Raw genomic sequence first — 12,924 nt, 5'->3', positions numbered from 1 at the left:
TGTCAGAGAATTTGTTATTTTTTTATCAGTGAAAACCAGGATACCTGGTAATGGGGCATAAACAATTCTTGGAGAAAGAGTTATAAAATATTCAGTAGTTTAAAGTGATCTTATTCCTTTCTTTAGTGTAGCAGTTGATTTTCTAATAACTATATTATATATGGCAATATTTAATGTGCACACTCTATTCTTTTTATGGTAGGAGGATGTGGGAGTTGGCTTTTCTTTTTTTAATAGCAGGATAAACAATTCTTCCGAGTAAACTTTCTCATACTGAATGCTTTTTTTTTTTTTTAACATCTTCTTAATAGCATGGATACATGTCATCTGCCATCTGGAGTCAACTCATGTTGAACATTTGCAAACCAAAGTTACATAATGTTACTTGCTTGTAATTATTCCCATTTTGTTCAGCTCTGTGTAAATACTTGCGTAGCTGGTGCACGTAAATAACTTATTAGGAGAGAGGCTCCTTTCTTCCTTTCTTGGGATTTAGCTTCTGGAGAGCTGCCCTAAATAGTCAGAGTTCCTGACGTATGTTACTTAATTTTTTTATTCAGTGTTTTGAGAGGAACTAGAAAAAAATCTAAAATAAATTATGACTCTAAAGTGTTAACCATCACATTTTTAAAGGGAGACAGTATCGATACTAACATGAAGAAAGAACGCGAATCAATGAACCTTTTGGAGTTACTAGTTTTCTTTGATTCATTTTTAAAAGTCTGCCTCAATCTTGATTAATAGTCTGTTACATTCCAAGTTGCAAAATGTAAATCCTTCTAGAAGACTCATTTAGAAGTTGTGAATTCACTCAGTTTTATGTAATCTACCAAAGTTGTGTGTAGTACAATAATAGAGGTCTCTGTTCTCTAAATGTCTCTGTGGTCCTGTTCTGAAAACTAACTTTATAAAGTTTGTATCATAGGGTTCCCTGCTTATCATCTCACAGTGACTCAGCATCAAATCTACTCATTTTAAAAGTGAAAAGCTGTTTTTGACTTCTATTTCTGCAAAGTCTAAATGGGATAGGAAAAATCAAATTATTACAGGCATCAACAGCAGCAAAGCTTCTGCAGTAGGGAGCAATGTTAACAATTATAAGGGTGTATAAGCCCACCCCCCTAATATTAAATCATTTGTAAATCTGGAGACATTATGATGAAGTGAATTGAAAAGATTGGGGTAATAGTCCTTGAATTCCAATCTCTTGTCTAGCAGAGAGAGATCTATCAAACGTTCTTCTACAGTGAATTGCACCTATTTAACTAAATGTCCTTTTAAAGAAAAATAAGGGGGGTTTTTTTGGGTTGGGGAGGTCAGGGGTCTGATGTCTTTCCTTGGACCAACTGTATGGTTAGGAGAGAGGGTGAGCAGGCTTTGGTACAGAATGTCCTTCAGATCCACATAAATGTCCATATCCTCCACCTTTATAGTAAGGTTGTCGTAGCTGTAATAGTCTAGGAAATGTACAAAAGGAAATATTTTGTTTTTATTAGTTTCCTGGATGACCACAGCTACAGCAACACTCCAACCCTATTTTTAAATAAATCTAGTTAAGCTGGTTTGTTTGTGAATCCTTTTAGCCCTCCAGTTAAAACTTAATCATTTTTTAAAAGCATCTGTGTGCAAACTTTCACCAGTTTAAGTTAAATTGATTTAAAAAATGCATCTTCAATTAAAATGTTGTAATTTGTAATATAGATCAGCCCTAAAACAGTGTGACCTTGGATAAGTCACGAAGTAAATCTGTTTCCTGACTTGTAAAATAAGAATATTAATGCCTATTTAATAGGGAACTATGCACATAATTTATTATGCTTTACCTTGAAAAAATACAAGAAATATTACCAGACAAGAAACAGAATTAGTTTGATCTTTTTCTCTTCCAAATTAAAGCATGATTCTTAAAGCAGTGGGCAACCTGCATTTGTCTGGATAGTTTGTTCTAATTCCTGTTGTCCTGCTTAGGATGGAACAACTGCATGTGAAGTTCATAGTTTCCAACCTGCAGTGGGTGTTTTGGTACTCTGATCTAGCTCCATCAGCAATGCCACCTGACCTGTTGGCAGTCAGAAGTAACTCAGGGTCTCCCTCTCCTGTATTGTTCATATGGGAGTAGAGGGATTCTCTTATTTGCATGTCACCCCACAAATAGCCCCAGTGCTCCCAATGAGATTACTTACAGAATGAGATGCTACTCAGTATGAATAATTACTGTATAAACTAACCCACAGTGTTTGGGGCAAGGATGTATCAATATGGTCTATGCTGTTTATATAGATACGGCACCAATGAATAATTTTCCAGAAAGATGTCAGCTCTAGTGTTGGCCGATGCAAGAAGTTTGGCCAAAAGTCCATGTGCCATATGTTTGCTGAAGGTGAAGTTTCCAGCTTAAAGCAATACAGCAGGTTCTGAGTCTGCACAACTTTTAAAGCTAAAGTTAATTTCTACTTCCAGATGCATCTGCTTTACCATTGCAAAACAGATTCCATTTTATTTGATTTGTCCTGTTAAGAGGTTTGTGTCTTAATGTATTGTTACAATGTTTTTTCACACTGATGATTAAGATCATTTGAATAATTACAGGGCTGTGTCCTCCACCAGCAGGAACACTAGTGATGGCATGAGCAGACCTAACCCCAAACTCAATACCTCTTCAATCAGTAATAAGGACTAAGAGAAATGTGCTCTTTGCCTTAGGAATAGTTGAACAGAAGGCAAGTCTCTGCCTGATGTCTCTGTTTAGCAGTACAACCCACAGAGAGCCAGTTAAGGTTTCATTTCCTTTCTCTCACTGTTAGTGTGACGGTTTAAGACTCAGCCAAGATTTGGGATGTTGCCCAGGGTAAGGCTGACCTTACTGTAAGTGGTTACAAAATGTCATTGCCTTTCACATTAGGTTTCCAAAAAGAGAGACCTGGAATTCCTCCTAATCTGATTAATCCCTGAAATAACTTCTCGCTGCAGCTTCACTTTCATAAAGTGTTTGGTAATTCAGGGAGAGAGAAGATTTGTTAAAGTGCCAAATGGGACTGAATGTACCCGATCCCTTCTGATCTCAGAAGCTTAAGTCCTGGCCTGGCTAGTTCTTGAACAGGAGACCACCTGGGAATTGTGGGTTCCAGGGGAAGGCCTCAACATTTTTTTGGTTTTGATGGGGATAATTTGACCTCAAGCAGGGGGATGTCCTTTAGAGGTCCCTTCCAGCCCTACTCTGATTTCTATGATTTCCACTCCTGCCAAACGTTACGTTCTGTTTAGTTTTCATGTCAAAGGCTGATACACCATGGGTATTTGAGTACCATATTTATTTAGCTCTCATATTCATCCTTTCTTTCCCCAAAATTAGTCCTCCAAGCGTGAAGTGTGTCCCCTGCGGAGAAGCTGATTTCTGCACCACAGTGGAAGCATAGGGACACAGTAATGGCTGCCAGGGGCTGTACTTCTCTCCAGCCAGCAAGAAGCAGAGCTAGTGTCCAGTTAAGTGACAGAGAGAGTCTTTCCTAGCCACTGCTGAATTGATAGCTTTGACTTAAACTGTTCATGAACCAACTAAAAAAAATTCAATTTGAGTCAATACAAAGTTAATTTTTACAATTTTGAAATATTTCCATTTTTGACCACTTTTAATGTTGGGCACTGCTTAATCTTCTAAATGAAAAGCTGTTTTAATCAGGACAAAAATGCTTTCCTATTATAAATATGATTAGGAGATATTTTGACAACTTCAAAACTTGAGAAAAATTAAGTAAAATAATTATTTCAATTAGACTCAATCTCTTGAACAGAAATCAGCAATTTCTGGCAAAACGTTTCACCTAAAAATTCTAACCTAACTCTAATGAGCTTTATAGCAAATGGTGCAGGCCCAAGAATCCAAAGGTGGATGCAAAGGCCAGGGAATTTAAGTCTTAGGGTATTCGGGTGTTGGATAATAGGTAAGGAGTTGACAACAGGTAGATACAGGAGGTTTTTCCTACTAACCTACTTCTGGCTGGGTCCCAGAGTGAGATGGAGAGTGGGAAGCAGATCAGTGGCACAGTGACTGATCCATTTAATGTTAGTAATGGTTAACACTTTTTAATCCTAGATATTTTTAAAGGTTTCACAAAAAATGATTGAACATTATCCTCTTTTAATAGGTAGGGTAACAGACACAGAGAAGGTGAGGTCACGCATCTGCCCAAAAGCAAAGCTGGAAAGTGAATCCAAAGTCTCCTTTTTGTTTCTTGGGTCCACAATGACTCCCTTGCAGGGAGAGAGAGATTGAGAGAGAGCCAAGACTTCTTTCTCTCTCCGTATACACTGTAAATGGGACAAGTGGAGAATAGTTTCCTACAGGACAGATTCAGTAGTTTTATTCGTGGGGGTCAGCCCTAGTGAGATGGAGATGAAGGGCAGGGTTGTGATGCCAAGCTGCAGGCACGTTACAGAGTGTGTGACTTGATTGCATTCTCTTTCCTTCTTTCTTTGTAATCCAGTCCTGTTTGGGAAGGATTTAAGTCCCCTGGAAAACATTCAAAGAGCCTTGTTATGTGAACAGCAAGGCAAAACCTAATAAAGTTCCAGGGGGATTTCAGTAGTGAAAGCAACTTCTGTTTTTCATACCAAGCTGATTGGTTGGTATGTTTGCCTGAAGCTTCAATAGGACTTAACATTCATATAAATAGCCAGTTCATAGCTCTGACTTCTACACTCTGCAGTTGTTTCTGGAAAGCTCAAATCCTTGATCAGGAAGAAAATGTACAGCCCGTAAGTATCTCAACAGGCTCTTCTCTGAGCTACAGACAGATATTTGTTGTTGTTAATGAAATAAATGTATTTCAGTAGTGTGTTGAAGCCCAGGTGAAGACTGGGGCTCAATTGTGTAGCATTGCATGATTCCTATATGCTGAAACTTCTGCAATGGGTGTCTATTCCTGAGACTATAACAAGCTGTTACGCCCATTAGGGGAGTTGAGAACATAAGAAACAGTCCCTCCTTGGCAAGCTTGAGCTCTACTAGCTGGACAAGTCAGCTTAGCACGTGGGGAGAGGGAGAGGAGAGCCCACAAGCAGAGTGAGCAACACAGTAGGCTGCAAGCCTGGAGTTGCTGCCACAACTGGATGCCAGTTAGTTTTCAATGTTTGTCATGGAGTTTTTCTGGGAGGGAGGCACTACTGGGGATAGAGGAAGGGGAAAGGAGAGCACTGAGGGTAGATTGGGTAGGGTGACACAGAGTTTTCAAAATGAAAACTTTTGAATGTGATTATCACCTGCCTGAGGGTTTTCTGCTGCTGCTGTTCCTCTTTGCTCCTTCTAGCTGGGTCCCTGCACACTCCTCCCAGACATTTCTCTTCTGTACGCACATGACTGAGAGTTTGGGAGCCTGGGGCTGGGATGGGGACTGCTGCCCATCTCTGGTTCTGAGTGCTGACACAGGAGTGACACTCCCTGGCTGTCAGCCCTTCCCAACAACACAAAGCTGAGGATACTAAGGGGCCTTGATGCAGCAGCTTAATCATCTTAAGAACAGAAATCTGTTACAGGAGTTGCAGTGTATGGGACTGGTAGAAGAACCTGCTTTCCAAGGCTTAGTAGTGTAGCATCCACTGCCAATAGCAGGCACTGAACAACGCGTCTCCAGACCTGAAAGCTCAAGTCCCTGTGGACGCTGAAGAACCAGGCTCTGTAGCATCCTCCCTGGATCACTACACACTAGTAGTGTAATGATGGGTGGGTGACCAGGGCACCAGCCCTGGGCAACTGTCATAGCGGACATATCAGAATGGAGCAAAGGTGGTGTTTCACCTTCCCCTTCCCCATCACACCACCCTGTACCTCCCCTGCAGTGAGAAGGGGAAAAAAGCATCAGTGCATGATGCAGGAGCCTCAGTTGATGGTTTGCTGCTGCTAGGAGAGATGTCACCCTTTTTTTACTCTTGGAAACCAGTAGCTTTTTGATCACTTGATATGCAAGTGATTGTATGTATCCTGCAAAGCCAGTATGGCAGACTGCCCTTCCAGTTTGACTTTAGTCCTTGTACTATCCAGATCTTCAGGTGTCTTCTCAGATCCAATTCTTCATCCTACAGTTTTTCCGAAGCCTGTTGCTTCCCTCCAACTAGTTTTGCAGCTTTGTCAAGAGTAGCTTATGAATCACAAACCTATGTCCTGTTACTCTTCTGTGTCTCCAGAGCAGTTCGCTGGGCTCACTTTAGCCTCTCAAAATTTTTCTTTTCAGAGTTGAGCACCCAGCTGGTGGATATGAGAAGCTCTTTGAGACTGTGGAGGAATTATCTTCACCTGTCGCGTGTCATGTCACAGGTTTGAGCGGTTCCACTGTGGATTTTCCATCCACACTTCCTCTGAACACAGAGCTGGCTGGTCACCAGATCAGAGTTGTGCAATGAGATAAATGGGTTAAATGTACCTCTGGGACTGTAAATATTTGTCCAGGCATCTTGGGGTAGCAGATGCTGGTCTACAATTTTAATTGAGGCCCTTTGTGCTACTGGAAAAACCTGAGATCAGTTTAATACATTATGTTGTGCTGCCATCCTTTCAGATATTTTAATCAGGCTCTCATTGTCAATAAGGACAGCACTACTTTTGAAGAGATGCAATAGTGTTAGTTCAATGGGTGGCTCTTTCTTTTGAGATGGTACTGGCCCAGAATACAGTTAGAGAGGATTCCTGCTGGTGATGCCATCTTTCAGAGACACAAAACCAAAGTTGTCACCTCTTGTAGGTCATTTATGACCTGTGACATTTTAATAAGAGCAAGGATGTTAAATGCTTGCTTAAAAAGTAATTTTCTTTCTAAAATTTTGCATTTGGCCTGCAAATTTCTCTGCAACATTAATTGTTAATTGATATTTTTCACCTCCTGAAGCATAGTGTAGTGGTCTTAAAAGGTTGTTGAACCAAACCCTGCACCCCAGGAACTGGCACAAGGAGCTGGTAAGGGAAGTTCCCATTTATATACAGGGGATGGTGGGGATTAGGGTCACAAGCCAATAGGCTGAGGAAAGTGGGACAGATGCAGATAAATATATATTAACATACACTTAGGATCTGGGTAACAGAAAGTAAACAGTGACACTGGTGAAATCACCCAAGAACAGGTAACTGGTAGAAAACACTAAAACTTGAGAATCTTAAGCCTTCCCACAACTCCGGAGGGCTCCAAACCAGTCTCTGGTACCATAAAATGCTTAACTGCTATCTGTCTGGGCTCCACGTCTGAGCCCTGCTACTGCAGCTTGCAGTTCTAGCTCCGCTACTTCTTCCTACTCTCTGGCCATATGCCTCCCTCTCTCAGCTGTGGCGACCCACACCCTGACACCATTCCTCCCACTTCATCTGTCTCCTGCCACCTGGGAGTTGTAGTGCACGTTGCAGTTCCTTCCTCCAGTCCCCTGGAGATTTCTGGGAGTTCCCGTTCAACCTACAGCTCCTTCTAGTCCTCTGGAGGCATCTGGGCATTGTAGTTCATGTTACAACATTACAGTATATAATATTGTTTTATACTCCAAAGGTTAAGTGGTGGATTAAGTAATCTCATGGTTGAGTTTGTTCCTCAGACTGGATAGGTCTATAAAGTGATTTGGGATAACATATAGATCATCTTGTTAAGAATTCAAAAGCATAGCCTGTTCTACTACTTGCTAAGATCATTTTGCCTTTATAGGTAGAAGAGGTAGAGAGAGACTAGAGTTTAATGAACAAAATAACATTTGCAGGATTAAAAACAAAATCTGCCCCTTTGCATGGAAACAGTCTGCTGATTTCATAATTCTGTTTTGGATCTAGTCTGGAAGTTATGTCTATAGGTTAAGGAAAAACCCCAGCTCCAATCTGGATGTGCGTTTTTCTTGTTTGATGCTTAGAAAAAGCTAATGAATCCTGTTTTCCCTTGAAATTAGCACAGAAACACTACCTCCTTGATTGCCTTTCCCACAGGTAGGATTCCCACCTGGCTCAAAGGAAGCCTACTGAGATGTGGACCTGGCTTATTTGAAATTGGTTCGGAACCATTTTATCATTTGTTTGATGGCCAAGCACTTCTTCATAAGTTTGACTTTACAGAGGGGGACGTCACATACTATCGGAGGTGAGTGCAACACATTGCAAAGCAAATGTAATGAACTAAAATACAAAACGTAGAAGCCAGATTCTGCTTTCTGATAATGACAGGGCTTGTGTTCACTTCCAGCCGATTACCTGATGGAAAGATCTCTGTGCTGGGGTTACAGTGCATCATATGGCAACAGTGATAACATTCATTGTTAGCATTAACCTAACACTTCCCCTGTGAAAACTACAAAACTACAGGTTGGAAATAGGTAGGTTTAGAGATGAGCAAATGGAGGCAGAAAGAGGTTAGGGGATTAACTCAAAGCTGAACAGTGAGACAGTGCTCATTAGGACTACAGCCCAGAACCTGATTCTCTCAGCCCCATCTTTCAATGGCAAGAAAAGGCTGCCTTCCTTAATTTAATTAAAATACCTCATGAAAATGTTGCAGCATACTATAGCAACCATCAAAAGACTACAGCTTTATCACTGCTAACTGTGTTTTAAATCTTTACTCCCCAGTACCTCAAAACTTGCTGCCTCTCTCTGCCATTGGCATTCCCTGGTGACTGCTTCAAATTGGTGTAGAGCCAGCTCATGCTTGATATCAAAGGGCTAAATATTTTATTAGAGTCAAAACTGATCAGTCTCTATTCTTTCACCCGTGGCAATCCACTGAAACCTTTTTTAATTCAGTGACTAAACTTTCCATGGGAAGTTTTTTTTGGCCAGAAAACTAAAAAAATGTGGGGGTTTGGGGGGTGTTTTTGGTTTTGATCAGGCACACAAACTCAGCTGAAAATCAAAAAATACTTCCCTGAGAATTTTTTGATATTGGGATTTAAAGTTTTTATTGTTTTTTTTTTTTTAATTATTAAAAGATTTTTGCATGACTGGAGCAAGGGGAGCAGAATATTTTCTGACTACCTCCAAATAAAGAAAGCAAGAAGGTACTAGCTAGTGCAATTCCCTACTGTGCAAAATACCACAAGGTGATGAAGAGAATTAGGTCCATATTCAGCTATAAGTATAATTGAAGTAAAGCTGTAAGCCTGACTCAGATTTTCCTGGACATCACCTTCCCAGGTGTTTCCAAGATCTCAGCATATGAAGAAAGAAAAACAGTTCTGAGAGCTGTTGTAGGCACTCCAGATGCAACATGACCCTCTTGTTAGCAGACACAGGTCTTTATAGAACTCAGCTGTTTAAAATTCATGTTGTGTTTTACTGTAAGAGTTGTAATGATCAGTTATAATTTATAATGTATGTAATTTATATCAACTTTATTTGGCCACTTTTGTGATTGTATTGATTGAATCCCTTCTCTTTGTTGCCTTTCTCTAGGTTTGTTCGGAGCGATTCTTATGTAAGAGCAATGACTGAGAAAAGAATTGTGATAACAGAGTTTGGCACTTGTGCTTACCCTGATCCATGCAAGAATATATTTTCCAGGTGACTGAAAGTGAGAGAATAAACATATATAGCCAAAAACGTGTCAAAGTACTACCAAAAGAAAATTACTGACTTCTTGTTGACTTGATTTGTTTAGGTTTTTTTCATACTTTAGAGGTGTGGAGGTCACTGATAATGCTTTAGTTAACATTTACCCTGTGGGAGAAGATTACTATGCCTGCACAGAAACCAACTTCATAACCAAGATTAACCCCAAGACTTTGGAGACCATGAAGAAGGTAGGTGCTTTAATCTCAGAATCATAGGAAAGTAGGGGTGGAAAGGACCTCACAAGGTCATCTTTTGGGGGAATGTCAAGAAATTTAACATCAAATGAAGATTCATGTTACACAGGGGCGGGGAATTATTTTGGGCAGAGGGCCACTTACTGAGTTTTGGCAAGCCATCTTCGGGCCACATGACAGGCAGCCCAAGGCAGATTAATATTAATTTTCTAAGTTTTTTAGGGGCCCCGTGGGCCGGATGCAATGGCCTGGCGGGTTGCATCCAGCCCCTGGGCTGCATTTTGCCCACCCCTGATGTTACAGCATGTACAGATAGGCAAGATATATTACCTGACACAGGCCATTTTAGTAGAAATATCAACACGTTTGATTATCTGTTAATGCTTCTGAGATGTCATTGAAAAAAATGAAAAAAAGCCCCTATGAAGTATGCTGCTTATATCAATCACAGGAGCTTTGGTTTAAACACAACTTTTTCCTCATGTAAAAGAGTTCTATGCCTCACTTGAAATCAAAAGATGTGATTAAAATCACAGAAAACTCAATCTTCCAGGAAAAAAATATTATAAAATTTTTTTTTCCCCACTTGTTTCAAAATTTTTCCAAAAAATTTTTCAGACCTGCTTTCATCATCATTATCCTTTTGGAGACGGGGACCTGAGGCACACAATGATTAAGGCTGGGAACTTGAAAAGAGCATCAGGGAGTAAGATCCCCCAAACCTAATGGAAGTTGATGGGAGTTGGGTGCCCAGCTTCCTTAGGCTTATTTAAAAATCCCACCTTAAGTAGTTTCTCCACACAGGAAATAAGGTGTGGATCTCCCAGTCCAGCGCCCTATTGTCCTGTGCCATTATTTAGATGTTTATTCTAGCTTATAGATATATTGAAATATGCCATTTTATCAGTAGTGTCTGAATGTGGCCAGGCACTTGGAGCAAAGCAGAAGTGGTTGCTACCACGATAGCTAACATGCAGCTGCTGGCACCGGTCGCTTTTTTTGAAACCCCTCCACCCAGGGCAGTTGCCTCATTGCCTGCACCCCTAGTTACACCACTGCTTTTTACAGTTAAAGCAGTTCACTAAGTGCCCAGATTGCTTTGTTGATTACATGAGGTTCTCGTGATCTAGCTAAATGTTGTTATGGCTTTTAGCTTCACTGGTCATTTCGAGAATTATTTAGTAAGGGTTTTTTTTCCATTCAGATTGAATCATGTCTGTTGTGTACCTCATGAATTTTGTGTACCTTGGAATTTTTTTTGTTTCCAAGAATGCTCCAGGAAGCTTTTGGTATTTCTAGTTTCCTACTTCTTTTAAGAAAAGCTAATGCTATGGAATCGTGTGTTGTACAAATGATGTTGTGAAGTTGCATGCTAAGCCTGCACCGGTTTGAATAGCAGCCCCAACACAATGTATATTATGGCAGGGATGCTCAACCTGTGGCCCATGGAGCTATGGCATCTGGCCTGTGCAGCTCCTCACGGGCTGGGAAATTTGGTGGCAGTGGAGCAGTGGCAATTTTATAACACCACTGTCCTCCATTTCCAAATTCCCAAGACCCATGTGGTGGGTCAGGCTACATCCTTTCCCTTTGCACAGCAGGATCAAGGCCAGACCACACTCCCTTCCCTCGTGTGGCTGGGTTGGGGCCTGGCCACAGAGACTTCTCCCCTGGGCCACACTCCTTTCCCCTGCATGGCCAGATGGGGGCTGAGCCACATCCCCTTCCCCTGCACAGCTGGTTCAGAGTCGGTCCGTGCCCCCTCCCCCTGCGTGGCTGGATTGGGGCTGGACCAAGCCCCCTTCTCCTGCATGGCTGGATTGGAGTTGGACTGCTTCCTGTTCCCCTCTGCATGGCTGGATGGGACTACATCTACCCTGGGTGCTGAATTGGGACCAGATACTAGATCTGGCCTGCAGATGGACTGGGCACTACCCATCCTGCCCGTTGGTCAAAAAGTCCAAGCAGCACTGAATAAAACTAATCAAGCTTTTCTGGATTGTTTTCCCATGCTCTTATTCTGATACAATTAATAGTAACCGGCCCTTAACCCAAAGTCACGCAGTAGGACCTGGTTTGACTAGCATGGCAATGCTATGGGCTTACCTCCTAGCTTTGGCTTTCAGTGCGAGCCAGTGATCGCTAGGCAGCTGTGGGCTAACGAGCAGAATGCTGTCACAGGACATCCACTTGTGCTGCTGCTTTCTGGTCCCCTGACAGCTGTACTAATTGAGTGTGCTGTCAGTTTTCACTTCCAGGCTCCTGTAATGGCACTCAAGAGGACAGTACTCTTGTGCAACTTCCAGCAAATCTGAGTTGATATAGACTTAGCCGACTTCCTAGAAGAAAGCACCAGAGTTGAAGCAGAGGAGCTGCTTTAACCTGAACATTACAATTAATGCCCTGACACCCTACTCCTGTGTGGAAGCCTCATCCCTCCCTATTTTCACTCCAAGCAATCCCCGCTCCATCACAACTCCCACTAAAACACCTTGTAGCAGCCCACGAGCACATTTCGGCAAGGTACTAATCATACTGCTGTGTCAGGGCTGAAGAACTGAATCTAGCCTGGGGCTTACTCAGAGTTGGAGGCCTCAGGAAAGATGCTGATGCCAGGCAGACAGCTGCAGAAACACAGAACTGCCTTGGACATGGCAGCGGTTTCAAAGGTTTGCCATAAGACATGCTCACTTGTTTTTTCAAGTGCTTCCCCTAGACCCTGTAGTCTCGAACATAGATTTAAACAGGTGAAAAATTCAGGCAAATCCTGCAGGATCAAGTCATTGCTGTTGTTTCTCAATTCAAATATTTTCAGGTGATGTACTGATGAGCAAGGGATAAGACTATTTTTTACATTATTCTTTACATAAAACAAGATGTTTACAAGCCAAATATTTCAACAAGTTTATTGTGATAAATTACTACCTCCTGCAAACAAACGTCATGATTCTCCAAGTTTCATCTCTCTTATTCTTCAGGTGGATCTCTGTAAATATGTTTCGATCAATGGGTTAACTGCTCATCCCCATATTGAAAAGGATGGCACAGTTTACAACATTGGCAACTGCTTTGGAAAAAATTTTTCAATTGCCTATAATATTGTACGGATGCCTCCACTGCAAGCAGGTTAGTTTAGGTAGTATTTAAAAGCAATATGTATGCACT

The 12,924-nt window shown here is 41.4% G+C and overlaps 1 protein-coding gene across 1 annotated transcript in view; it reads left to right on the top strand.

Annotated features, from left to right (window-relative positions):
* The first annotated feature begins 4,678 nt into the window (after nucleotides 1-4,678).
* The window catches only part of RPE65 (RPE65, retinoid isomerohydrolase), a 16,570-nt gene continuing 8,324 nt past the window's right edge, over nucleotides 4,679-12,924 (top strand). The window contains exons 1-6 of the mRNA XM_019531607.1: nucleotides 4,679-4,755; nucleotides 6,228-6,310; nucleotides 7,949-8,099; nucleotides 9,407-9,514; nucleotides 9,612-9,753; nucleotides 12,738-12,885. Of these exons, the coding sequence (XP_019387152.1) occupies nucleotides 4,745-4,755; nucleotides 6,228-6,310; nucleotides 7,949-8,099; nucleotides 9,407-9,514; nucleotides 9,612-9,753; nucleotides 12,738-12,885 (643 nt within the window). The 5' untranslated portion in view covers nucleotides 4,679-4,744. The remainder of the gene's footprint in view (nucleotides 4,756-6,227; nucleotides 6,311-7,948; nucleotides 8,100-9,406; nucleotides 9,515-9,611; nucleotides 9,754-12,737; nucleotides 12,886-12,924) is intronic.

The sequence above is a fragment of the Crocodylus porosus genome, unplaced genomic scaffold (genome assembly GCF_001723895.1).
Source record: "Crocodylus porosus isolate Cpor-Errol unplaced genomic scaffold, CroPor_comp1, whole genome shotgun sequence".
Taxonomy (NCBI): domain Eukaryota; kingdom Metazoa; phylum Chordata; order Crocodylia; family Crocodylidae; genus Crocodylus; species Crocodylus porosus.
This window is presented reverse-complemented; position numbering and strand designations above follow the sequence as displayed.